Genomic DNA, 25,935 nt, shown 5'->3' on the forward strand with positions numbered 1-25,935 from the left:
GGCTCTGTGAGTGGGTGTGTGGGGCCCCACAGAACCCCCGGAGACAGAGCCCGGGATGTGCTGAAGCCCTCCTCGCCCAGGGCAGGAATCATTCTGGGGGCCCAGTGTGAAGCTGGCAGGCTCCTGAGATCCGGCCCCGTCCCCAGGCCGGCCCTCAGGAAGTGCGCACACTCCCTTGCGCACCCCTGCCCCCAGCGGCCCTTCCGAAGGCCCCGCTGCCCGCCCCTCTGTGGTCTCAGGACTAGTTCTCAGCCACAGGGCGGGACTCGCTCCTGCCCTGAGGGGCAGGGGTCCCAAGATTAAATCTTCCTGCCTCGCTGGTTTGGCTCAGTGGATAGAGCTGCAGCCTGAAGGGTCCTGGGTCAAGCAAGGGCATAAGCCCGGGTTGTGGGCCCGATCCCCAGTAGGGGGTGTGCAGGAGGCAGCCGACCCATGGTTCCCCCTTATCATTGATGCTTCTCTCTTCCTCCCCTTTCCTCTCTGAAATCAATAATATATATATACACACACACACAAACACACACACACACACACACACACACACACATATATATATATATATATATATATATATATATATATATATATTTTTTTTTTTTTAATATTAAACCTGCCGAAACCGGTTTGGCTCAGAGGATAGAGCGTTGGCCTTCAGACTGAAAGGTCCCAGGTTCGATTCTGGTCAAGGGCTTTACCTTGGTTGCGGGCACATCCCCAGTAGGGGGTGTGCAAGAGGCAGCTGATCAATGTCTCTCTCATCGATGTTTCTAACTCTCCATCTCTCTCTCTTTCTCTCTGTAAAAAAATCAATAAAATATATTTTAAAAAAATAAAATAAAAAAGATTAAACCTTCCCAACCCCTCCCTGTGCGTGAACGCTCTCCTCTGGGTCTCCCTGGGAATCGTGTGGGCCTCAGACCCGCGTCACTGCCTCCGTAGAGCTGGAGTGTGATTCGGCGACACCGGGAGGACATTCCGCCTGTCTCCTGAGAACACTGGGGTAACGAGCCATCGCAAGGACCAGGGAGGCGCTGGGGCTGCTGGCCTGAGCGAAGGCTTGGCCATTCATTAGCTCTGGAGGAGCTCCTGGCGGGCCCCTCCTCCTGGCTGCGTCAGAGCTGGCCCCGCCCTCCAGCGGGAGGCGGGAGCTTTAGCGGAGAGAGAGAAGGGCGATCTGGGCTTGTCCCTCGCCGGGTGAGAGCCGACAGAAGCCAGTCCTCGATGGCGGTGCGTGTCCCTGAGGCCTGGACACAGCGGCCAGGAGTCCTCACCGGGAGAGCACCGGGGAGGGGCCCAGCCAGCTCTCTCCTGGACCCCCTAAGAGTCAGCCAGGCCCACCAGAAGTGCCCCCAGCCCGCTCTCCCCCCAGGAAACACACTGGGGTCCCCACCTGGGAGGTGGAAGAGGAGACAGAGGGGCCCAGGCTGGCTGCCCAGCCTCCCATACAGCGGCCCCTTCCCCACTAGCACCTGGCTCGTCCCCCGTGGCTCCGCCCTGGGCTCCCTGTGTCAGCGATGGGGCGATGGCATGTTAACCTCTGCCCCCACCCCCTCCTGCTCCCGGGCAGGAACCTCCAATCAGCCTCTCGGGCCCCATCTGGTCGGCCTTCCGCCAGCCACTCAAACTCTTCACCAAACTCTTCACCGTCTCCGAATGGAACCTGTCAGTTCTCGGCAACAGAGCCACATTCCAAATAGGCACCAGGCTTTCTTTGGAGAGTCTCTCTCTCTCTCTCTCTCTCTCTCTCTCTCTCTCTCTCTCTCTCTCTCCCTCTCCCTCTCCCTCTCTCCCCTCTCTCTCTCCCTCTCTCTCTCTCTCCTTCTCTCTCTCCCTCTCTCTCTCTCTCCTTCCCTCTCCCCCCACCTTTTCTCTTTTCCTTTATTTCTTCTTCCTCTTCTTCCTTCCTCTCCTCTTTCCTTCTCAGGTCTTGGCATTTCCGGTTGGGGATCTGCTACAGCAGAGAGTTCCGTTTGCTCTCTACTCAGAGCTGCCTCCTGGGCCTCTCCAACCCCTGGGTGCACCCGGCCACTGTCCCCCTCCCCCCCGGAGGCCACAGGGAGCTGTCTGCGGGCCGCTGCCCCATGGACGCGGGAGCCTCTCTCAGGCAGCGCCGGGCCTGCCTGCCCGCAGCTGTGCCCTCCGTGCGGGGCCAGGTGCCCCGCTGTGCTGATTGGAGTGAATGACAGCTGCCCTTTCGCCCCCGCTCCAGGCCCACCCTGTCAGGGCACATCCTTCCATGGGTGGGGTCCCCGGCCTTCCAGCTGCACTCATTTAGGGGAGCCCTTTGAGGGTGTCGGGACTGGTCTCCTCCGAGCAGAGAGGGGTCCCTGCTCTGCCCTCTTCCTGTTGTTTGTCCCCCCAAAGGGCAAGGCGTCCAGGGGCCAAGGAGATGTGCCCGCCTGAGCCTGTGTCCCTCACTCCGGACCGGCTCTGTCTGGTAGAAATGGGAGCTGAGTGACTTCAAATGTCCTAGCACCACATTAAATAGGTAAAAAGCAGCAGGTGACATCCATTTAAAAGTATTTATACTTAACCTAACACATTCAAAATATTATCATTTCAACATATGGTCGCTACAGGAAGTGTTCATTCTCAGAGTCAGTCTTTGAAACCGCCACGTTCAGGTTCAGAAGCCACGCCTGGGCAGCGGCCACTGCTCTGAGGCCCAGGTCCAGGCCACGCCTGGGCACGGAGACAGCATTCCCGGCTCCACGGCCAGCCCGTGTCCACGCCCCTCCCCGCCGGACTCCTGAGGGCTGACGGCACCCCGGAGCTTACGGTGGGAATGGCCAAGAGCCAGGCTGGCCTCGAGGAGCTGGGGGGGGGGGGGGCACATTCCCTACGGGTTTGATTTCCTTCTTAGTTCCACATCCTCTCTGACCTAGAGGCGGGGCGATGGGACCCACGAGCACAGAGGGGCAGAGGAGGCTGGGCACAGCTCAGGAGCAGCTGGGGGCCCCCGGGGTGGGGGTCTGGGATCCCAGGGAGCAGCCTGGAAGAGGGGAGGTGGTAGAAGAGGGGTGGGGGACGGGTCCACAGACAGGTTAATGGCTCCTGCCCGGCACACAATTGGATTTGCCCTCCCAGCTCCCAGCTTTGGGGAGAGGCCTCTCCTCCTGGCAGCTCAGCCGGATGCCCGGAGCCGCAGGGCCTGATTGGATCAGGAGGAATGAGGGCTTACAGGCCCCCCAGGCCCAGAGGGGCCGGTGGCTCCGTCCAGAAGGACAAGGCTGGGAGGGCACAGGGGGCCACAGGTCCCTCTCCTGAGAGCCCCCCTGTACTCACAACACAATGGACACTGTCTGCTCTTCCATCACCGTCCCTCCCCCCTTCCCACCCCTCTGAAGCTGGCTGCAGGATGGAGGGTGTGTGTGTGCTCCCGCTGAGGTCTGGATGCTAAGGGGGAGGCGGTCCTGCAAGGCCAGCGGCGGAGTGACCCAGTCCCTGCACACCCGTTGTATCATCCCATTTGTAGGAAATATCTGGACTGGACCAGTCCGCAGAGACAAGAAGCGGATTAATGGCTGCTGGGGGCGGGGCCGGGGGAGAACGGGGAGTGACTGACTGCTAAAGGCCATGGGGTTTTCCCTGGAGACGATGGAAATGTTCTAGAACTGGATGGTGGTGGTGGTGGTGGTGGTGGTTGCACCACATTGTGGGTGTACGAAGCGCCCCTGGATGGAGTGCTTTAGCATGGAACTTCCAGGTAATGTGTGTTTCACCATAAAACAAGACCTCCCAAGGCAGGAGAGAAGAGAAGGGCTGGTGCGGCCAGTGCGGGAGGATGGTGGGGCAGGGGCTGGGGGGGTGGGGGCCGCCCGAGGTTGGCGGGGAGTCTGCATTTCGTTCTGGCGCACCGGCAGGTTTCCGGCAGGAACGCACGGCGACAGCACGGACTGAGCTTGAGGGTCCTCGTGGCTGCAGTGTGGGCCATCGGTGGTGATGACAGGGTACGGGATGGAGTGACGTGGACAGAGTTAGGACCCGTGGAACTTGGGTTAAAGGGAAAGAATGGCGGAAAGGGGTCATGGAGAAGGCTGTCTGCGTTGTTAGCTTGGGCCACCGAAAGGGCGGCGTTGCTGTTGGCAGAGAGGGGGACGCCCACGCGGGAAACACCGTTCGGACGCGCTGAGTCTGAGCTGCTTTTAGGTGCTCCCGGGGCAGTGTCCGGCGGGCAGCTGGGTGGCGTGTTCTGGAGCTTAGGACGCAGACTCACATCTGATGCCCCGCCCCCGCCCCATGGGATGGCACTTAAAACCTGGGCCGGGGTGAGCTGCCCGCAGAGAGGAGTGGCCGTGGAAGACAGAAGGTCCGAGGGAGGGACTCGGGGAATCGGAGCTGGAGCTGCCGGAAAGGCGGGAGAAAACCCAGCAGAGAGGGAAGAGAGGGCTTCCAGACGGGACGGTCACCGTGTCCAGTGCGCCTGTGAGGGTGTCGATGGGGACGGAGTCACCGTTAGATGCAGCCATGTGACTAGAGGTCAGCCTCGCTGTGAGTCGAGTACCCAGCACATAGTAGGTGCTTATGAAAAGGCTGGTGGACGTGACATGATTGTGTTCTGCCCTGAGTGACATAGACTGGCCCTGAGCTGGAAATTGGGGGTTAAAGGGAAGTTGCTGAGGTGCTTGGACACCCGGGGGTGCTTGTTGGAGGGAGATCGGGGCGGCCAGGGTGACTGGGGGCTGCGGGTGGAGGCTGGGAACCCAAGGAGCATCGGATCCTAGTCGCCCACCGGCCCCTTTGGAGACGGCCTTCCCTCCACTCCTTCCCCCTTTTTTCCTCTCGGGAGGTGACTCATATTTCAGTCTATTCCAGCTGAAAAAGGATCAGATTTTGAGCAGGTGGTAAGTCAGAACATGGAAATTTGATATATTTTGACTAATGCAGTTTGAAATTTGAAAACTGCAGACAATTTTATTCAAGATCCATTTTTATACCAACTCATTACTGGGGGGCCGGGGGCGGGGAGAGGCAAGATGTCAGGTTTCTGGGGGAGGACGGTGAACCCGGGCCTGTCGCCACCAAGCCCCACTCCGGCAGCTCGACCCGGCGGCCGGCCCCCTGCTGCCCGCCGCCTGCCCGGCCCCCAGGGCTCCGCCGGAAAGGCTTTCTTTAGCAGCAACGGCTTTCAAGTGTCCCCCTGGGATTGCCGGTCCAATTTAATCTGACCTTCAGCCCCACCTCCATCGCTCCAGCTCCGGCAAGTCCCAGGGGCTGGCACTTAAGACAAGTTTTGTGATATTACACAGAATTTCCACTTCCTTCCCCATCTGCCTCGTCCGTTTCCCCGGCCCCGTGAGTGTGAAGCACAAGAGAAGGAAATGAACGATGAAGCCAGGGAGGCATGGAGCTCCTGGCAAGGGAGCAAGGACAGCATCCTGGGAGGCGGGGAGCTGCCCGTTGGGGTGCTGAGAGGGGTGTGGGGGGGAAGGGGCTCTGAGGGGCGGTGGCCTTAGAGAGAGCGCTCTCTCCCCATTGTTGGATGCCACGTCCGCGCTGGTTTGAATCCTGGCCCCACCCTCTTGGGCCCGTCACCACACTTGTTGAGTCTTATTTTATTTTTTTAAATATTTTTTATTGATTTTTTTACAGAGAGAAAGAGAGAGGGATAGAGAGTTAGAAACATCGATGAGAGAGAATCATCGATCAGCTGCCTCTTGCACACCAAGCAAGGTACATGCCCCTGACCAGAATCAAACCTGGGACCTTTCAGTCCACAGGCCAACGCTCTATCCACTGAGCCAAACCGGTTTCGGCCTTATTTTTTCTGAGCTTCAGAATGGGGATGTGGTCTGTTGGGGGAACATTCGATGTAGGTCTGACACGCAGGAGGGACTCAGCACACGTTGGTCTCCTCTGCTGTCCCCTGTGGGGGGGTCACGGTACAGCTGGGAAGGCAGGCAGAGGGCCGGCGAAGCCTCTGGAAGCCCCCTTAGCGGGTGTCTTTCTGGGTGCTGAACTCCAGGCTTCATGGGCTACCCTGTCTAGGAGGTGGCTTGTCCGTGTGCGGGAGGAGGAGTTTGACTTAGCGAGTCCCTGGTGTAGGGAAAGAGGAATTTGGACCATGCTTTCTGCATGAAGATGTTCATTCCAGCGTTATTTAGCTTTAAGTTAACCAATTCTTTTTAAAAAATATATTTTATTGATTTTGTACAGAGAGGAAGGGAGAGAGATAGAGAGCCAGAAACGTCAATGAGAGAGAGTCATCGATCAGCTGCCTCTTGCACACCCCCTACTGGGGATATGCCCGCAACCAAGGTACATGCCCTTGACCGGAATCAAACCCTGGTCCCTTCAGTCCCCAAGCTGATGCTCTATCCATTGAGCCAAACCGGTTTCGGCCCAACTCTTTTTAAAAAAATATATTTTTATTGATTTTTTTATAGAGAGGAAGGGAGAGGGATAGAGAGTTAGAAACATTGATGAGAGAGAAACACCCATCAGCTGCCTCCTGCACACCCCCTACTGGGGATGTGTCCACAACCCACTCTTAAAAGGATCTATATAGGTACCTTCACATGGCAATCAATCAACAATTCCCGACAGGTCTCCGGGGAAGTCCCCCTCACCCCAGGCCCCGAGCTCCCAGGAGGCCACGGATGTTACCGATTTTACCGTAACATGCCGTAACAGGGAAAAACGAGAAGCAATCCGAATGTTTCACAGATAAATTGTGGTCTGTCCATTTAGGAGGAAACTCTGCAGGCTCTAAAAACCATGCCTGGCCGAAACTGGTTTGGCTCAGTGGTAGAGCGTCGGCCTGCGGACTGAAAGGTTCGATTCCGGTCAAGGGCATGTACCTTGGTTGCGGGCACATCCCCGGTGGAGGGTGTGCAAGAGGCAGCTGGTCGATGTTTCTCTCTCATCGACGTTTCTAGCTTTCTTATCCCTCTCCCTTCCTCTCTGTAAAAAATCAATAAAATATATTTTTTTTAAAAAACAAAAAACAAAAAAACCATGCCTGTTACCACTCTGCTCCGCTGCTGTTTAATGCTGTGTTGCCTCTGGCCTGACGCCTTCAGCACATGCTGTTCTCTGTGTGTGGAATCCCAAAACCCGCCCCCGGGAGCCCTCCGTTTCCAAACGCCCACCTCCCCCCCCAGTGGACAGTCCTCAGCAGGTCCCTGGGTCCCTCTCCTTTCCTCTTCCTTCTGGGGGGCGATTAGGATGTGGGTGTTCGGTGAGATCTGTTTCCCCGCCGACTGTCCTCGCCCGGAGGGTGGGGCCGCTGCCTGTGGGCCCCCACGGCTGCCTTCTCGCCGCTTTCCCAGCAGGCAGCTGGAGCGCTGCCCAATGGATGAATGGCTTCAGTTCAGCAGGAAACACGAGCTACAGAACTGCATTGATAGCACGATCCCAATTTTATTGCTTCCAATAAAATTTTTATTTAAATTTCATGTATCCCTCCGTAAGTGAAAGGAGTACCAAGAGAAGGTACAGCAAGGCACTGTAGATGGTTGTCAAGGATAATGGGATTTTGGTGATTTGTCTTCCTTTTTACTTCTATACGCGTTACTTTTTCCACCATCAGCAGGCATTACTTAAAGTTAAATTAAATGAAGAAGACGGACTTTAAAGAAAAACGTATGGGGGAAAAGAGGGTTCGGGGACCACATGGGCAAGCCCGTGCGGAGTGGCTGGCTGGTGCTGGTGGCTGCCAGAGGGGCCCCCGGAGGAAGTGCAGGGCCCAGGCCGGTCGGGAAGGGGGAGCAAGTCAAGGCCTGGGGCCCCGAGATGCTCAACTGGACTCTGCAGGATCTTTTTCTCTTTCGCATGATCTATTTCTTATATGAAATAGTAAATGCATACTTCAACATGTATGTATAAAGAAAGGGGATAAAGCCAAAACCGGTTTGGCTCAGTGGATAGAGCGTCCGCCTGCGGACTGAAAGGTCTCAGGTTCAATTCCCGCCAAGGGCATGTACCTTGGTTGCAGGCACATCCCCAGTAGGAGGTGTGTAGGAGGCAGCTGGTCGATGTTTCTCTCTCATCGATGTTTCTAGTTCTCTGTCCCTCTCTCTTCCTCTCTGTTAAAAAATCAATAAAATATATATTTTTAAAAAGAAAAAAGAATAGAGGATAAGAAAATTAGCCTCCCCGAGTCCCCTGCTCAGTTTAAGACTCAGAACACCAGACACGCATCCCCTGAAGTGTGTCTAAGGGGACAGACATGAGATCCTGCAGGGCGGTCTGGGAAAGTAAGGCCTGAAATGCCCGGTAAATTCTTTTATCTGCTTGGGCATGAGGTATCTGCCCTGGGGACCTCTGGTGGCTAACACGTACTGTACATCTACCTGTGCCCACAGTGCGGCCACCTCGGCTAGCCAGAGCACTTGTTTGCTTTTACTAGAATTCCATCAGCAAAGTCATTCCTTCGCTCACTCCCCAGACATGCATCCATGTACCACACCTCTGGTGGAGGCAGGTGACTTTAAGAGTGGTGAGTAGTGCCTGGCCAGTGTGGCTCAATGGTTGAGCATTGACCCAGAAACCAAGAGGTCACGGGTTCAATTCCTGGTCAGGGCACATGCCTGGGTTTCACCACAATAGGGGTGTGCAGGAGGCAGCTTATCGACGATGTTCCTCTCTGTCTCTATCCCTCTCTCTCTTAAAAACAAAAATCAATGAAAACATTAAAAAAAAAAAGTGTGATGGGGACTTTGAGAGGAGGAGCACTGAGGAGGGTGGAGGGTCTACACAAAGGAAGGGTCTGGAGAGAATTCATGAGCAGTGATCCTCTAACCTAAGCTGGACTTTGGTTATACGCAACAGAGATCTGGTCTGGCTGACTGAGCAACAGGGGAAGTCCTTGGAGGTATATTGGTTAGGACGTGTTGGGCTGCAAGTAATTGAAAACCCAACTCAAAACAGCTGACCCAAGAAGAGGGTTTATGATGTCACATGCCAGATTTACTATGTCATATGTCATTCACAGATCCCAGGATCTGTTGGCTTCACAATAACCATGTCGTTAGGAAGCCAGGCTCTCCCCACCTCTTTGCTCTGCAGTCCTTGCCAAGCTGGGTGTGAGCCTTTAGGTTGATCCCCTGCTGCCTCAGCTGACTGTCTGTGTGGCTCATTGGTCAGCGTGGGGTCACATGCTCCTGTCGAACGAATCGCTGACCTGCTCCCTAGGCTGGGGTGGAGCCTAGCTCCTTAGAGCATATGGCTGCCTGATGAAGGACATTTGGATCCAATAGCCAAGAAGAGGGGTGTGGAGTGGACCTCTGCAGAAGGGAAGTCGGACCCAAAGGAGAAGCTGAACAGCTTCACTCTGGGGAGGGCAGATACTGGGGTGGCAGGGTGAAGGGTGGGGGGGTGGGGGTCTTGGTGGAAACAACTACTAGGGCAATGTCCTCAGAACAGCCCAGGAGGTGAATCGGCTCCTGCTGAGTCACTCTGCTTCAAGTTCAGGTTCACATTTCTGGGGGAGAGTCTCCTTGGCTGGGTCTGGCCACTGATGGATAATCTTGCTTCCTGAATCGCCTGCTTTGTGTATGTGTGTGTGGGGGGAGGGGGAGGATGCGAGTGGATTTGGGGGAGCTGCACCTTCAAGAAGGAAAGGAGAGGGGAGTGAGAACCCCTGAGAGGAGAGAGGGAGAGCAGAAACGGGGAAGCAGGGCCAGACCATGGATGGGCTTGTGGGCCATGCTCAGCTGGAGGGACCTTATATCAGTAAGGACTTTTATTTGCAAGCAGCAGACACCAGCCTTGACTAATTTAAATAAAAGTAAGATTTATTTAAGCCGAAACCGGTTTGGCTCAGTGCATAGAGCGTCGGCCTGCGGACTGAATGGTCCTAGGTTCAATTCCGGTCAAGGGCATGTACCTTGGTTGCAGGCACATCCCCAGTAGGGGGTGTGCAAGAGGCAGCTGATCAATAACTCTCTCATCGATGTTTCTAACTCTCTACTCTGTATCTCTCTCCCTCTCTGTAAAAATATCAATAAAATATATTTTTTTAAAAAAAGATTTATTTAAAGGGTACTAAGGCCCTAACCAGTTTGGCTCAGTGGATAGAGCGTTGGCCTGGGGACTAAAGGGTCCTGGGTTCAGTTCCGGTCGAGGGCATGTACCTTGGTTGCAGACACATCCCCAGTGGGGGTTGTGCAGGAGGTGGCTGATCGATGTTTCTCTCTCATGATGTTTCTAACTTTCTATCCCTCTCCCTTCCTCTCTGTAAAAAATCAATAATATATTTTAAAAAATAAAGGGTACTAGGTAATTCACCGGCTCTCTGGAGGGGTGGGGGCACCGCAGGCAGCAGCAATGTCCCAAATGAAGGCAAAAACACCTCTAACCGCCCTCCCTCCCCCCCAGCGTTTCTGCCACAGCCACTCCCCCTGCTGGCTCTGTCACCGCCGCCGCTGTCCCTGCGTCCATGCCCGCATGGATCCCGCTCGGTGCTCATCGGCATCACTGACGCCTGGCTGAGTCAGGGGGAGTGTGTGGAAGGGCTGAGTCCAGGCCGGGGGTGGGGTGGGGGTGGGGGAGGTCTGTCCAAGCTACCAGGGAGGCTTCGAAAGTGAGGGCTTGACCTTTTCAGGTCCCACGGGGAGGGAAGTTACATAACAAACTGGGAGATCTCCCAAAATACAGGAAGAGGCTTTGTGACTGGGTGGCAAAAAAAAAGTGACAAATGTCAACAGCGCGCTCTCCGGAAGGTATTTGGGGAAGACTGTCAGCTTGGGAGAGCCAGAAACTGGGTCTTTTGTCCCCAGAGCCCTCTCCGCACAGAGCTGGGCCCGGAGGACGGGGCGGAGTAAATATTTTCTGAGCTAATGCCCTGTCAGCAGAGGAGGGACCTGAGCAGACTTAATTGGCCGGGCCTGATAGCCCAGCAAGAGGGGGCAGGGAGCTTGGGCAGAGGCCAGGGCAGTGGGTGGGCATTAGGAGCCCATGTTTGCAAACCCCTTGACTTCCTGTCCCCTCAGACCTCCTCCTGTGACGAGGAGAGCCTGATTTCCCAGCACACGGAATGCCCAGTTCATTCTGTTCTTTTTCCCAAAACTCCCACTCTCTTCCCTCCCTGGACTCTCGGCCGATGACCCCCCTCTTCCTCCATGGAGGAAACAGCTCTGGGGGGCTAACTCCATCTGTGTGTGCCGATTCCCTCCACAAACAGGCAGGAAGTGCTCCAGCTGAGCCCTGGGTCTCAGTGCCGTGGCCCTCTCACTCCTATTGCATCTGTTTTCCCCTCTCTCTCCTCCTGAATCATGCTCATGAGCATGCAAACGGACTCTGGCATATTCTCTCTCTCTCTCTCTCTCTCTCTCTCTCTCTCTCTCTCTCTCTCTCTTTCTCTCTCTCTCTTTCATCTTAAAAAACACACACAACTCCCTGGACCCTATCTGTGCCCCTCCACGTCCTGCCCTGTTTCTCAGCAAAACTTGTGATCACAAACGCTGCTCCTGACTCCCTTGGGAGTATGCTTCCCTATCCCAGACAGGCCTGGCCAGGTGACTGGTTTTGACCAATGAAACAGGATGAGGAATGCCGCTTGTCACTTGAAACAAAAGCTTTAAAAGCCAGTCAGTAGGTGGCCATGTCCTTGGTTTTCTCTCCCAGGAGACGGAGCAGAGCCTCAACTGTCCTGCCTACGCCATTGAGATGCTGTGATCACTTGTTACGTCAGCATATCCTAGCCTGTCCTGACTGATAGATAGCAGTGCTGTCTGTCCTTCCTCACAACCCATTCCTTTTATTTATTTATTTATTTTTAAAAATATATTTTATTGATTTTTCACAGAGAGGAAGGGAGAAGGATAGAGAGCTAGAAACATCAATGAGAGAGAAACATCGACCAGCTGGGGATGTGCCCGCAACCAATGTACATGCCCTTGACTGGAATCGAACCTGGGACCTTTCAGTCCGCAGACCGACGTTCCATCCACTGAGCCAAACCGGTTTCGGTCATTCCTTTTATTTTGAATTTAAAAAAAAAAAATTTCAATGATACTTGGCACACACTATTATATTAGTTTCAGGTGTACCGCAGAGCGATTAGCCATTTATATAACTTCCAAAGTGATCCGTCTGATAAGTCTAATACCCACCTGGCACCATTCGTAGTTATTACAACATCATTGACTGTATTCCCCATGCCGTGCTTCACATCTCCATGACTGTTCTTCTAACCGGCAATTTACTTCTTCATCCTTTCACCTTTTCCACCTGTCCCCCCAAGCCCTCTCCCACCTGGCTGTCGTCACTTTGTTCTCTGTAGCTATGAGTGTGTTTCTGTTTTGTTTGTTTGTTTTGCTTTTAGATTCTACATATAAGTGAAATCAGATGGTGTTTGTCTTTCTCGGACTTATTGCACTTGGCATTGGCACCCTCTCCCAGGCACTTTATCCCACTCAGTGTGCCTTCTGCCCCCCCTTCCTACCAGAAACAAACTCGCCGGCATCGCCCATTGCCTCCATGAAGGCGCATCGACCGGACCCCTCTCTGTCCTCACGTACACCCTCAGCAGCCCTCGTCCCGGCCAAGTCCTCCTGCCTTCTGGAAACACTCTTGGCCTCAGTCACATTGCACTTCCTGGCTTTCCTCTGACCTCAGGGGCCTGGGCCTCAGAACTGTTGTGTTGCCGGAAACCTCAGCCTTGCATCTTCTTTCCTGGGTGACCTCATCCGTTCCCACAGGTTGAAATGCCATCTCTATGCCGATGGCTCCCCAGGGGCAGCTCGCCTCTGGCTTTCTCTCCCCGCTGCCGCCAGGTAAACATCTCTACAGGCTTCCCAGACTCGCTCCTCCAGTCTCACTGCACCCGCATCCTCTCGGAGCCACGCATGGGCCTCCCACCCCTTTCTCTCACTTTCTTGTCCCCACAGACCTCCTCCTGTGATGAGGGGAGCTTGATTTCCCTGCTCATGTGTACAGCTTACGTGTACGTCCCATCAACTCCATATCCCAGACACAGCTCCACGCTGTCTCCATGGCCCCTCCACCCTCCAGGCTGCCCACGTCTCTCATAGACAACAGCCCCAGGCCCCCCTGCCCGACTGCCTGCTCCACCGCAACCCATACTCCACTAGCAACCCCCAATCCAATCCCTCCTGCCTCAGGCTCTTCGCCGCTTCCTGCCACACCCAGAATCAGACCCAAACTCTTGGGCGAGGCTGTGAAGGCCCCAGGAGGCCTGCTGCCTGCACGTCTGACTGCGTCTCTCACCCCTCTTTCCTCGCCCGGCACCAAGTTCTGTCCCATCCCGGGGCCTTTGCACCTGCTGCTCCCTCTTCCCGGAAGGCTGTTCCTTGGCTTCTTCTCAACCGTTAGGTTTCCACTCAGGAGTCACTTGCCTCCAGGGACACACAGGCTAATGTCAGTTCCTTGGCTCGTCTCAGTCTTCACCCAGGGCCTCCCACCCAGGGCCTCCCATCCAGGGCCTCCCACCCAGGGCCTCCCACCCAATGCCTCCCACCCAGGGCCAGCGTGGGCAGGGCCGTTCCTCTGGCCTTTCCCCTGGGCCTGGAGGGTGGGCTCCGTGAAGCAAGCAGCACTGTCTCTGACAGGTGCAGCACCAAGCACAGAGCTGCTTCTCGAATGCATGCAGGAGCGGAGGGACAGACAGTCACAGTGGTGGGGTCGACACCCTGATGTGAGTTCCGAGTGTCCTTCACGGACGGCAGTCAAGGGGTGGCTTCTGGGGACTAGAAGCAGGAGCTTCCGGCAGAGAGCTCTGCACCTGCACCTCCACGGCTGGTTTCAGTTCCTTTTTTTGAGTTGCCCACTGCCAGGGCCTTCAGGACATGGCAGAGCCCCACCCAATCCCTGCCCCTCGCACCCCCCCAGGAGCCCCAGGCAGGCATCTCAATGGACACTTGCCTCTGAGGACTGCCCCACTCCCACAGACGTTTCCTGCCCCACTGAACACCCCGGCTCCCACTCTGCTTCAGGGGGCCTGGCTGGTGGCAGGCGAGTGACCGCTTGCTGTGGTTCGGGGGAGGGACAGTTGGCTCCGCCGGATTCAGAGGGAGGAGGTGGGGCCCAGAGCCATCTCAAAGCCTCCCAGGAAGAGGTGCTTCTCAGAGGCTCTCGACCCTCCATCTTGGAGTCTGGGCTGCCTCAGCCCAGTTCTGCGTTCCCCAAACCGAGGAGCAAATTTGAGTGACACAGGACACATTGTATGAGCCCACGGGGGGCTTCACAAGGTGAAGGTCAGAGCCCACCTGCCCTGGGCTCCCTGCAGAGCACTGACAGCTCCCGCTGCGATGGAGGGACAGGGAGGGAGAACGACGCAGCGAGGTCAGGAACCTGCTGTGCCATGGGGCAGCCAAGTCCTGGCAGGCAGCGTGAACTTGGGGTTGAGCCCCAACTCCATGCCGGGCCTCTCGGCTCTGGGAGTGTGCGGCGGCAGCTCCCTTTGATCACAGGAGCAGAAAAACAAATCATTCCCCTGGGGGAGCACCTTCCTGCAGCCCCCCTGGACCAGCGGTTCAAGGGCACAGCCTCACTGCCTGCTCTCTGACCCCACTTCCAGACTGAGAGACTGAGGCCTCCGAGGTGGCCCCGCTGAAACGTGCTCCTTCCGGGCCGGTCCCAGACCCAGGCCACAGCTGGGCGCACAGCTGTGTGCACTCGCTGCCAGCCCCCTTCCCGAGCGGGGGCCCCAGCGAGGAGGCGGTAGACCCGCACGGGCGGAGGGCGGAGGGCGGGGGGCGGGGGGCGGGGGGCGGGGGGCGGAGGGCGGAGGGCGGGGAGCGGAGGCCGCTCCGGCAGGCCTTCGGAGAGCTTGGCAGCCCAATTAGCACGGCGTTGCCGGCCAGGCCCACTCAGGGGCCCTGGCGCAGCAGATGAAAGCTGAAAGGTTATTTCAATGAGGGGCCGCCCGCCTGCCAGCTGAGAGTGATCCCGGTGTGCTGGAGGGACCTGGAGTGCGTACATAATTCAGCGTGTCAGGAGGAGAGTGGGAGCTAAAGGCAGAGCCAGAGTGAGGCCAAGATGAGGGGATAAGACGAGACGTCAGGGGCCGGGAGGCGCGCCTTTCCCCCGGGAGGCCTGCCCTCTCGGGGATGGAGCTCAGGGATGCGTTGGGATGAAAGGTTTCGGCTGACATCCCTCTTAATGGTCTCCAGAGACAGACATGTGCTTACATATGCACACATGTGTACTCAGGCCTATGCATACACATGCCCACTTCTACACATACGTGTACACACATAGATAAACCCACACAAACGATCACAGGTGCACGTGCACACACACAGGCTCCATCTGGGCGCAGGACTGCCTCTGGGCTGCAGGCACTGGGCCTGAGGTGCAGGTGTCTGGAGAAAACTCATGCTTCCTGCTTCCTGCCTGCCTCTGTCCCCTCTTCCTCTGCTCAGAGATGTTCTTGGCTAAGCTGGGGGCTGGGGCACAGTCTTGGCCCCCAGGTAAGTGAGTATCTTTTCCTGGCTTGTTTGGGACTTCCCAGTTTTAAGACTGCAAGTTTTCCCCTCCCCTATTTTTTTTTTTTAAATATGTTTTTATTGGTGTTTAGAGAGGAAGAGAGAGGGCTAGAGAGATTAAAAACATGGATGAGAAAGGAACATCATCCATCGGCTGCCTTCTGCATGCACCCTCCCTGGGGATCGAGCCCACAGCCCAGCATGTGCCCTGACTGGGAATCAAACCGGCAGCCCTCTTGGTTTCTGGGTCGGTGCTCAACTGCTGAGCCACACCGGCTAGGCAACACTGACAGTTTTACATCCTGGGAAGCCCCTGAGTCCCAGGCAAACCTGAGCTGTCACCCTGCCCCCTGGCCTCAGGCTGGCCTGCTGTGCAGCCCCCTCCCAGGCCTCTCTGTCCTGTCCCCTCTGTGATGGTCAAAGAGCCCTCCGGAGAGAGCCAAGGCTGAGTCTTCTCTCCCTCTGGAGGTCTCAGTACTAACAAGGGCCTACTGTGTGCCAGCACTGCTCTAGGCCCTGGGCCTGTACCAGGGAACGCACCGGACAAAAATCTCCGTCCTCAGGGCGTTGACCCTTGGTAGGGGGAGACAGAAGATAAACAGGTTCCATACATGACATCATTTCGTAGAAGAGGACGAATGTTATGGGGAAAAGTAACAGAGAAGAGGCCCATTTAAAATAGGCCGCTGGGCCGAAACTGGTTTGGCTCAGTGGATAGAGCGTCGGCCTGCAGACTGAAAGGTCCAGGGTTTGATTCCGGTCAAGGGCATGTACCTTGGTTGTGGGCACATCCCCAGTAGGGGGTGTGCAGGAGGCAGCTGGTCAATGTTTCTCTCTCTCATCGATGTTTCTAGCTCTCTATCCCTCTACCTTCCTCTCTGTAAGAAATCAATAACATACAATATATTTTTTAAAAAATGAAATAGGCCGCGGAGACGGTGCTGAGGGGAGAGACCGGAGGGTGAGGGGAGGAGCCCTGCAGATATCCTGGGAAGCGCTCCAGGCGGTGGGAACAGCATGCGCACAGGGCTGGAGCCCTGCCCAGCCTGAGAGAGCAGCCGGGAGAGAAGTGAGGGGGAAGGGGGAAGGGGGAGAGGCAGGGGGCCGCCTCTGGGCCACGGTCAGAACTTGGGGGTGAGGCAGGGACTCGGTGAGTGTGATGGAGCCACGGAGAGTGGAGCAGAGGAGCCTCAGGCTCTGACGCACACTTTTTTAACAGAGATGCAGGGGCAGCGGGGGGGGGGGGGGTGGGGGGGTGGAGGGGGCACCCAGGAGGCTACTGTGATCGTTCAGGGAGATGTGATGGTGGCCCGGACCCAGGCGGGGGCTGGGAGGAATGGGTGGGTTCTAGTTCTGAAGTTGAGCTGACAGGGTTTCTGACGAATGGGTGAGAGGTGAGAGAGAAAGAAGAGTCCAGATGACTCTGAAGTTCTTTTTTTCTTTTTTTTTTAATGTATTTTTATAGATTTCAGAGAGAGGAAGGGAGAGGAAGAGAAACATCCATGATGAGAAGCACTGACCCAGTGCCTCCTGCATGTCCCCTGCTGGGGATTGAGCCTGCGACTCCGGCATTGTGCCCTGACTGGGGATGGGACCCAGACTCCTGGCTCACGGGGTCGATGCCCAACCACTGAGCCACATCAGCCGGGCGACTGAAGCTCCTGGCCTGAGCCGCCAGCGTGAAGGAGCTGCCTTCTCCTGAGATGGAGAAAGTTGGGGAGGTGGGGTGGGGGGGAAGGAGAGCAGCAGCTTAGTTTTGGACGGATTGCGCTTGGCCCGTGGAGAGACGGGGAAGGCAGGTGGACACAGGTCTCTGCAGACAGAGAGGGCCAGGCTGCAGCTTTACAGGACGATACCCCTTTTACAGGCGAGGAGAGCGAGGCAGGCTCACACAAGCCAGGGGACACGCCTGGGGAGCCGGGACCCAGGTCTCTCTGGCTCCAAAGCCTGTGCCCGCCCCACTGCCCTGTGCTGGGAGACACCAGCCCCCCTGCCCAGCCCCCCATGCCTGGCTGTGGGGGCTGAGGAGGGAAGCCCAGCCCTGCCCTGGCTGGCTTCCTGGTCTCCAGGCCTGAGCCAGGCTGAGGTGGTGGGGGGTGCCCACCAGGAAGTGGCCGGCGTCTGGGGGCAGCACAGAGGGACAGAGCCAAGTGACCTGCAGCGCCAGTGGCTCTGTGAACACAGCGGGCCCAGCCTGAGGCCATTATCTGACCACAAGAGCCATTCGGTTAGCATCGATTGGCTGGGAGAGGAGCATCTGGCCAGGCTGGGGCGGGGGTGCAGAGCCAGAATTGACCGCATGGCTGTCAGTCTCCAAGGCCCAGGAGCCCTGTGGACCTGCCGGGATCCATGGGGATGCCAGTCCGTCGGGCTGCTCCTGTGCAGGCGTGCAGAGGGGGAGCCCCTGTGGGGCCAGGTGGAATCAGACGTAGGTCAGCGGGAGGCCTGAGGTGCTGGGGTCAGAAAGGGCTGCAGCCCTCGGATGGGGCCACCGTGCCCTCCTAGCAGCATGGAGCGTCTGGAGTCGGGGGCTGTTGCATGAGACCGGCTCCACCGCCTGGCTCACCAGCTGCGAGGCCTTGGCCAGCCACGGCCTTCCGGGCTCCGTGTCCTCCGCCACGAAACGGCATCAGCCACGGGTGCTGTGAGGAGCCCCTGTAGAGAACCTGGCACAGGCTGAGGGCTGGGTCTTCCCTGTTTAGCTCCCTTCCTGCTGCCAGGAGCAGGGGAGGGGCAGGCCCCTGCCCTGCTGGCCATCCAGCCTGGACTGGAGGAGGAGCCCTGGGCTGGAGTCAGAGCTGGTCCCAGCCCAGCCGAGCTGGTGTGACAGCCTCTGTGGGAGACCTGGCTACTTAGAGGCTGAGAGAGGGCCAGGGTAAGATGGGGGCCTGCTCCCCACCCATCCCACCACATCCACCCCCCACGGGACCGTTCAGAAGCCCATCTTCGGGACGGGCTGCTGAGTGGACTGGGTGAGTCCATGCCCAGGCAGGGCCCCTCCAGCCCAACAGGGAAAGGGTTTGGGGGCTTTGCTGGCAGGAGAACCTGAAAGCAATGCCTGCATTCCATTCCTGCACAGCCTCTGTGACATGGGGCAGCAGGAGCCTTCCCTGATCTCCCCCCACGCCTCCCACACACCCCGAGGTGCCTATTGTAGGCCCAGCACCTGGCCAGACTGCCTGGTGTTATGAGACCCCCTATCCTCCAGTCCATGAGGACTCGCCCGGTTGGCCCAGGTCCCTCCCTGCCCTGGCATCCTGGGTGCTCAGGATGTATCTGGATGTACCTGGCAGTAAGTGTTGGATGGAGGAAGGAATGAATGAGGTAGCAGAGATCCAGGGAAGCTCAGATATGTGGGAGACCAGGAGGTTAGGGAGTAGCTGGCAAAGCAGTTAGTCAGGTGCATACCCCTAGAAGTGGAGAAGGAGGAGGAAGAGGAAGAAAAGGAGGAAGAGGAGGAGGAGGAGAAGGAGGAGGAGGAGAAGGAGGAGAAGGAGGAAGAGGAGAAGGAGGAGGAGAGGGAGGAGGAGGAGAAGGAAGAGAAGGAGGAGGAAGAGGAGGAGGAGGAGGAGGAGGGGGAGAGCACGAGGAAGGCCAGAGAGTGGGGGAGACACAGCCTTGGTTTTTTCAGCTCCCTCAAGCAAAGCAACCCCTGCCTTATCCGGAGGGGCCAGAGGAGGCTGATGGGAGGGGGTGCAGGCTCCTCCCTGGAGACTTGGATCCCTGCTAATTTGCAATCTTTTTTTTTTTTTTTTTTTTTTTTTTTTAAATATATTTTATTGATTTTGTACAGAGAGGAAGGGAGAGAGATAGAGAGTTAGAAACTCGATGAGAGAGAGTCATCGATCAGTTGCCTCTTGCACACCCCCTACTGGGGATATGCCCGCAACCAAGGTACATGCCCTTGACCGGAATCGAACCCGGGTCCCTTCAGTCCCCAAGCCGACGCTCTATCCATTGAGCTAAACCGGTCCCGGCATAATTTGCAATCTTAAAACGCTCAGCAGAGGCACCGGCCTCCTTGTTAGAGCAGTAATCAGCAATCAGTGGGCCGGGCTCCCATGGGCCTCGTGGAGGGGGCACAAGAGGCTCAGCCATGTAGTGCCAGCCTTCCTGGAGGAGCCTGGCAGGATGAGGACCGGGGCCGGAGCACGCCGGCTTGGGCAGGGGTGCTGGAGGCAGGTGCCAGGGCTGGCTGGGAGGGCTGGTCCAGGGCCTTGGCGTCGGGACCAGCTTCCGGAGTGGAGAAGCAGACTCAGCTGAGACCCACTCAGTGCCCAGGGGGAGGGGAAGCTTCCGGGGAACGGGCTCCCTGGCATCTGAGCAGTAATGAAGGACAGAGAGCAGCTCCAAGCATTGGCTGGGCTCCTCCCTCCTCCTGGGCCCCTCTCAGGAGGACAGGCAAGGCGGCTCCCTGCCCTGGTCCTGCCTTCCCCCTCCCCTTGTTATCTGACCCCCTCCTACTTGCCAAAGTGTGTTCATGTGCCCGCTGCTAAGCTACACCCAGACTTGGGGGCAGTTGGCTTTTACACCCAACCCGGGGGCCTTCACCTGGCATTCCCCTGGCTCCCCAACATTCCCTGGAGACACCTGTTTGAGGAAGGGGTGTTGCTTCTCTGGGGAACATTTCAGATAAACCCATCTCAGAACCTTAGAAAGACAGGGCCATAAAAGCAGGCAGAAGGGCTTTCGGAACACCCCTCCCCCCCTTCTTGGGGCAGGAAACCCCTCAGGGTAATCCTGAGGCCCAGAGAGGCTTGAGCAGAAGTACTTTGTCAACTCCATAAGCTGCACAAATGTCAGGTGGCATTAGCCTGCCCAAGCTCTCCCCGTCCCCATGGTGAGCAGCTTAAGGGAAGGAGCTGCCTTTGTCTTTGCAGAACCCTCCAGATGGGGTGGCTGGTACGGCCCCGTGTGTCTCCCAAGCACAGGCTCATGGCCACGGCCCTGCCCCCTCAGCACAGTGAGCACCGTGACCTCCCCTGAGCGAGGAGGGGCACGGGGCTCCTCCATGTGGCCGGGTGGGGGCTGCCCCCCGGGGCAAGGTCCCTGGAAGACGGCAGCCTGGGCGGGGGTGGTCATGGAGTTGAGCGAAGGGAAGGGGAGTGTCGGGCTCTGGAAAGTGCAGCCAATGTGGGTTGGGCCCTCCTCCCCGCCCTGGGTGTTGGAGGTTCAAGGCAGCAGGCAGGTTCTGCAGGAGTCAGCTGGCATCTGGGGTCCAGCTCCAGTGCCCTCACACTCCCATCTCTCCTGTGGGGCTGGGATCCCCGGGCCAGAACGAGGTGTGAAGTGGGGGGCTGGAAGCCAGACCCAAGCCTCCACATGGTTGGCATGGGGATCATTGACTCATGGTACAGAAGGGAAATGGGCAGAGGAGATGTGCCAGTCTCGGGCCTGGCCTACAGGTTGCAGGCTGCCCAGGCGTCCTGGTGACTGAAGGCACTGCCGGGCTGCAGAGAGCATGGCCTGACCCACAGCTGCATTGCCACCACCACCACTACCACCACCACCACCTAGGTCGTAATTGCTCTGAAGTCGTAACTGAACCCAATTATGCAAAAACCAAATTGTGTGCCATGATTTTTATGTGTTGGGAACTTACAGTGGAAGCCGGGTGATTACAGGGGGCTGGGAAGCAGCTGCCACCCTCTGGGAGACCGTAACTCCCAACAGCTGGGAGCTGTCACGTATTTACGACGCCATTTCTGCTGGAAACGAGGGGGGGGGGGGTTGGCGGTGGCGGAGAGGCGTGCCTGGGCCTGGGCAGGCCGTTGGGCAGAGGCAGGCCTGGGCACCGGCAGGGTGGCCAGCAGGAGGATGGGTGCAGGACAGGCTGGAGCGAGGCTGGAAGGGCTGGTTCTCTCGTTCTGCACACTCTGGGCATAGCTGGCAGCAGGGGGCAGCGGCAGAGCTGCCCCAGGCCCCCAGCTCTTCCGAGAGGCCAGGCTGGAAGAGGAGGGCAGGAGGCCAACCCGGGCAGCCAGGAGCCTGGTGCCTGTCCCCCCAACACCGGCGCGCCTGCCGGGCTGCCAGGGGCAGCTGCCACCCTGGAAAAAGGCAACTAATGACCATGGGCCATAATGAGGCAGCTCCCGTAATGAGCCCGGAGCTATTATCCGACCGCAGGCTGGACGCATCCAAAAATAAATTATTTTAAGGATCCATTAATGCATGCCTAATTAATGCCCAATTAGAGGGAAGCTACAGAGAAAACACTCCGGACAGTCTGGCGGCATGGTTTGGCCTACAAGCACAGGCTGGGAGTGAGAGTGAGGTGGGGAGAGAGGCGGAGCCAGGCGGGGACCTGAATGGCCGCAGCCTCTGTCTGGTCTGGCAGCTTCCTGGGCCCCCGGCCCAGCCGGCCCTGGTCCCTCCCCCAGGCCTCTGCACACCTGTGCCCTCTCCGTACCTCTTCACAGCTGTTCCTGTTGAGAAGTGAGGGGTGTCACTATTAGAGGATGAGGGAGGCTCTGTAAGCGAGACGTTTTCTGAAATCAACTCGGGTGTCCTGCATGCACGCTTCGCTTGTTTGGGGAAACAATTTAAATAAAGAGACTCCTCAGAACTCCATGCCATACATTTGCTCGGGAGGACAGGAGGCTGCCCCACTCTGTGTTCACACAGGTAATGGGAGGTTGACTGCTGTGTGACCCACCCTACCCCACCCCGAGGGCTGACAGACAGCCTGGGGAGGTGGGGCTAGGAGGCTGGGGCCGCGTTAGGGCTTGGGGGCGGGGCTCGGGAGGAGATGTGGGAATCAGAGAGCCTTCCTTCACATCCCAAGCTTACTGATCTCACAGCCCAGGCTGGGGAGAGAACCCCAGGAGAGATGGGGTGCCAGGATGTGGGGAGCAGTATCTAGCTGCAGATGGGGGGCTGGCTTGGGCCTGACCCCTGCCTTCCTGCCGGCAGGAGCCAGGCCCTCAGGGGGCCACCATCCCAGACAAGTGAGAGAGAGGCAGATTAGACGGAGTCCCAGCCTCCAAGGGGCGTCACGTGCCATCCAGTCCTCCCCTCCCCAACCACGAGACCGCCGCCCCTGACCTGCTGTGCTCTCCCCCCCCCCCCCCCAGGGTGCTGCGTGGAGCTGCTGCTGCTGCTGCTGGCCGGCGAGCTGCCCCTGGGCGGCGGCTGCCCGCGGGACTGCGTGTGCTACCCGGCGCCCATGACGGTCAGCTGCCAGGCACACAACTTCGCCGCCGTCCCCGCGGGCATCCCCGAGGACAGCGAGCGCGTCTTCCTGCAGAACAACCGCATCGCCGAGCTGCGGCCGGGCCACTTCAGCCCGGCCACCGTCACCCTGTGGATCTACTCCAACAACATCACCGCCATCGACCCGCGCACCTTCGAGGGCTTCGCGCACCTGGAGGAGCTGGACCTGGGCGACAACCGGCAGCTGCGGACGCTGGCGCCCGAGACGTTCCAGGGCCTGGCCAGGCTGCACGCGCTCTACCTCTACCGGTGCGGGCTCGGCGCCCTGCCCGCGCGCCTCTTCGGCGGCCTGCACAGCCTGCAGTACCTCTACCTGCAGGACAACCAGCTCGAGCACCTGCAGGACGACGTCTTCGCCGACCTGGTCAACCTGAGCCACCTGTTCCTGCACGGCAACCGGCTGCGGAGCCTGGGCCGCGACCCCTTCCGCGGGCTGGTGAACCTGGACCGGCTGCTGCTGCACGAGAACCGGCTGCAGTGGGTGCACCCCCGGGCCTTCCACGACCTCGGCCGGCTCACCACGCTCTTCCTCTTCAACAACAGCCTCTCCGAGCTGCAGGGCGACTGCCTGGCCCCGCTGGCCGCGCTGGAGTTCCTGCGCCTCAACGACAACGCCTGGCACTGCGGCTGCGGCGCGCGCTCGCTGTGGGCCTGGCTGCGGCGCTTCCGCGGCTCCAGCTCCGCGGTGCCCTGCGCCGCCCCGGAGCCGCTGCGGGGCCGCGATCTGAAGCTGCTGAGCGCCCAGGACTTCCGGAACTGCTCCGGGCCCGCGTCCCCGCACCAGATCAAGTCCCACACGCTCCCCACCACCGACAGGGCGGCGCGCAAGGAGCACCACCCGGCCCGCGGCGGCGCCAGGGACAAGAGCCACCCGCACGGCGGCTCCGGCTCCCGGACCGGCTCCCGGAAGCCAGGCAAGAACTGCACCAGCCACAGGAACCGCAACCAGGTCTCCAAGGGGACGCTGGAGCTGCAGGACTACGCCCCCGACTACCCGCACCAGTTCAGCTTCGACAGCATGCCCACCGCGCGGCCCAAGAGGAAGGGCAAATGCGCCCGCAGGACCCCCATGCGCGCCCCCAGCGGGGTGCAGCAGGCCTCCTCCGGCAGCTCCCTGGGGGCCTCCGTGCTGGCCTGGATCCTGGGGCTGGCGGCCACGCTGCGCTGAGGACCCCGGCCACCAGCTCCCAGCACTGCCACGTGTCCACCAAGAAACAGCGTGTCTTTTCTTTTCTTTTTTTTTTTTTATACCAGTGGAGGATCTGCTGGGTTTTTAGGCAGAGGCTGAGAAAGGCTTTGGATGCTGCCTGGGTCCTGCCTGGTGGATTAGAAACCCAAAGTGTACAGCCCCCAGCAGGAGGGGACGAGCACCCCTCGCCGGCTGCCCCAGCCAGCCCCCTCTGAGCAGCCAGGACAGCACCCATCCAGCGAGGCGGGGAGCACAGAGAGCATCCTCCTTCCTGAGCAGCCCGGGACCGCGCCCCACGGGAGCTGAGGAATCCCGGTGATTTGGAGATGTCTGAGGGGCCCCTTCCCTCCTCGGAGGAAGCGGGACTCAGAGGAACAGAAGATGGTCACCCAGTTGACCAGCTGGCCCGACTGGGAGCGTATGATCAGGTGTCATTTTGGCTTTTGCCTGAGGCCACTTAGTCACCCTGCCCTGGATCCCATGGTGCACCACCCTCAGGCCCTTCCCCGGAGTGACTCCTCTCATTCCCGATGTCTCAGGCAACCCTGGTCCCCCTGGCCCAGACCCCGGGCTCCACGAACCAGTTACCAAAGGCAAGATCGTCAGAGGCTGAAATTCAGGACTTCATCACGTGCAATGAGGTTCCCACAGGAGGTGCCGTTTTATAACTACGTCCACTTATATACATATATACACACGCACACTCTCTACATCTATATATATATATACACACACACACAAAGACACAGGTCCCTGCCCCACACCCTTACCAAACTGTATGTATGTCTTACCATGTTTATAAACTATATGGAAAACTATATCTGCTGAACTGAGAATTGTATTGGTGATTTCTAGCAAGGAAAAGAGTTTATAGGGTTTTTGTCTAGAATCCCAATCTCCAACAGCAGCCCTCGTGTAACCTGGGCTTGCCAGGGGCACGGGCAAACGGTCAGTGGGGAGGGTCGGAAAGAAGAGGAGGCAGCAAGCATCACTTCAGGGGACCAATATTCTTAGGTGTTTAGAGCATCACCTTGTTTTTTTATACGCAACACAGGCCATCTGCCGCCCAGAGCGCCATCGCGCGCCCCCCCCCCCCCCACAGTAACTGCTGGTGTCAGGGTGAGACGTGAGAAGCAGCTTGTGGGACATCAGGGAGCCGGGTCCGGGGGACAGGCTGCATGGAGAAGGGCAGCAGGGGCTCCGGGCTCCTCAGGCCACCGGGTGAAGCAGCCTCCTCAGTGTTCGTTCAGTCGGCAGAGCAGTGTCCGCAGCTTAGCCCAGCGTGTGGCCAGGGAGACTGTGAGCATGAGCCCAGGCCTCCAGCTGAGCTGCTGGGTTGGGGCTCTCTGATGGGGTCCCCGCAAGGACCCTGTGTAGGATGGCAGGACGGAAAGGACCCGGTGGCCTTAGCAGGAGGGGAACAGCGAGGGCATTTCGAGAACCATCTCAGGCACTGCTGCGCTGAGGGGGCCCTGTCCCTGCTGGTCCTTCCGAAGGTGCCGGGGGACGGGCTGAGGCCAGGGAGCCGGACTCGGGAGTCAGGGGCGGGGACTGGCAGTGAACACAGCGGGCAGCCCAGGCAGGGGACGGGGGCTCCGGCCAAGGTCGGCCGTGCTGCTTGCTGGCCGGGGCCTGGGCGGGCACGGCCTCCTTTGCGCTCTGCACAGACCTGCATTCCCCGCCGGAGAGGATGTGTCTGAGGAGCAAGAAACGCTAAGTCCAATTAGGAGAGAAAAATAACAATAAAACACTTTTTTTCTCTTGGACAAGAAGCCTGTTTCTCATTTCCTAAGCCCACATTCTTGCAGGGGCGCGGCTCCCAGCTTTCGGGGTGGGCGGGCCTGGCTGGGCCCCCGCTCTGAGGCGCAGCGTGTTTGTTGGCAGGAGGAGCTGTTCGGGGCAGGGACACGCTGACTCACTGGGGTGCATGAGCACATGCGTGTACACACACACACACACACACACACACACGGTTCTTCTCTTGCTGCACAGAACATGACTCATTCCCCACACTCTGGCCGCGCTGTCTCTGTGGCCGGCACCATCGCTGTGGCTTTCCCCGGAGCAGGCTGGCAGGATCCTTCCCGGACGTTGCCAAGGGCCTCACCCGCAGCGGCTGAGCTATTGATTCTTGGGGGGTGG

General features: G+C 58.3%; 1 protein-coding gene across 1 annotated transcript in view; it reads left to right on the forward strand.

Moving 5' to 3' along the window:
- The window catches only part of RTN4RL1 (reticulon 4 receptor like 1), a 70,680-nt gene extending 46,069 nt beyond the window's left edge, over window positions 1–24,611 (forward strand). Inside the window, exon 2 of the mRNA XM_036408569.2 lies at window positions 22,466–24,611. Coding sequence (XP_036264462.1) covers window positions 22,466–23,772 — 1,307 coding nt within the window. The 3' untranslated portion in view covers window positions 23,773–24,611. The remainder of the gene's footprint in view (window positions 1–22,465) is intronic.
- The last annotated feature ends 1,324 nt before the right edge of the window (window positions 24,612–25,935 follow it).

The sequence above is a fragment of the Pipistrellus kuhlii genome, unplaced genomic scaffold, assembly GCF_014108245.1.
Source record: "Pipistrellus kuhlii isolate mPipKuh1 unplaced genomic scaffold, mPipKuh1.p scaffold_m20_p_39, whole genome shotgun sequence".
Classification (NCBI taxonomy): domain Eukaryota; kingdom Metazoa; phylum Chordata; class Mammalia; order Chiroptera; family Vespertilionidae; genus Pipistrellus; species Pipistrellus kuhlii.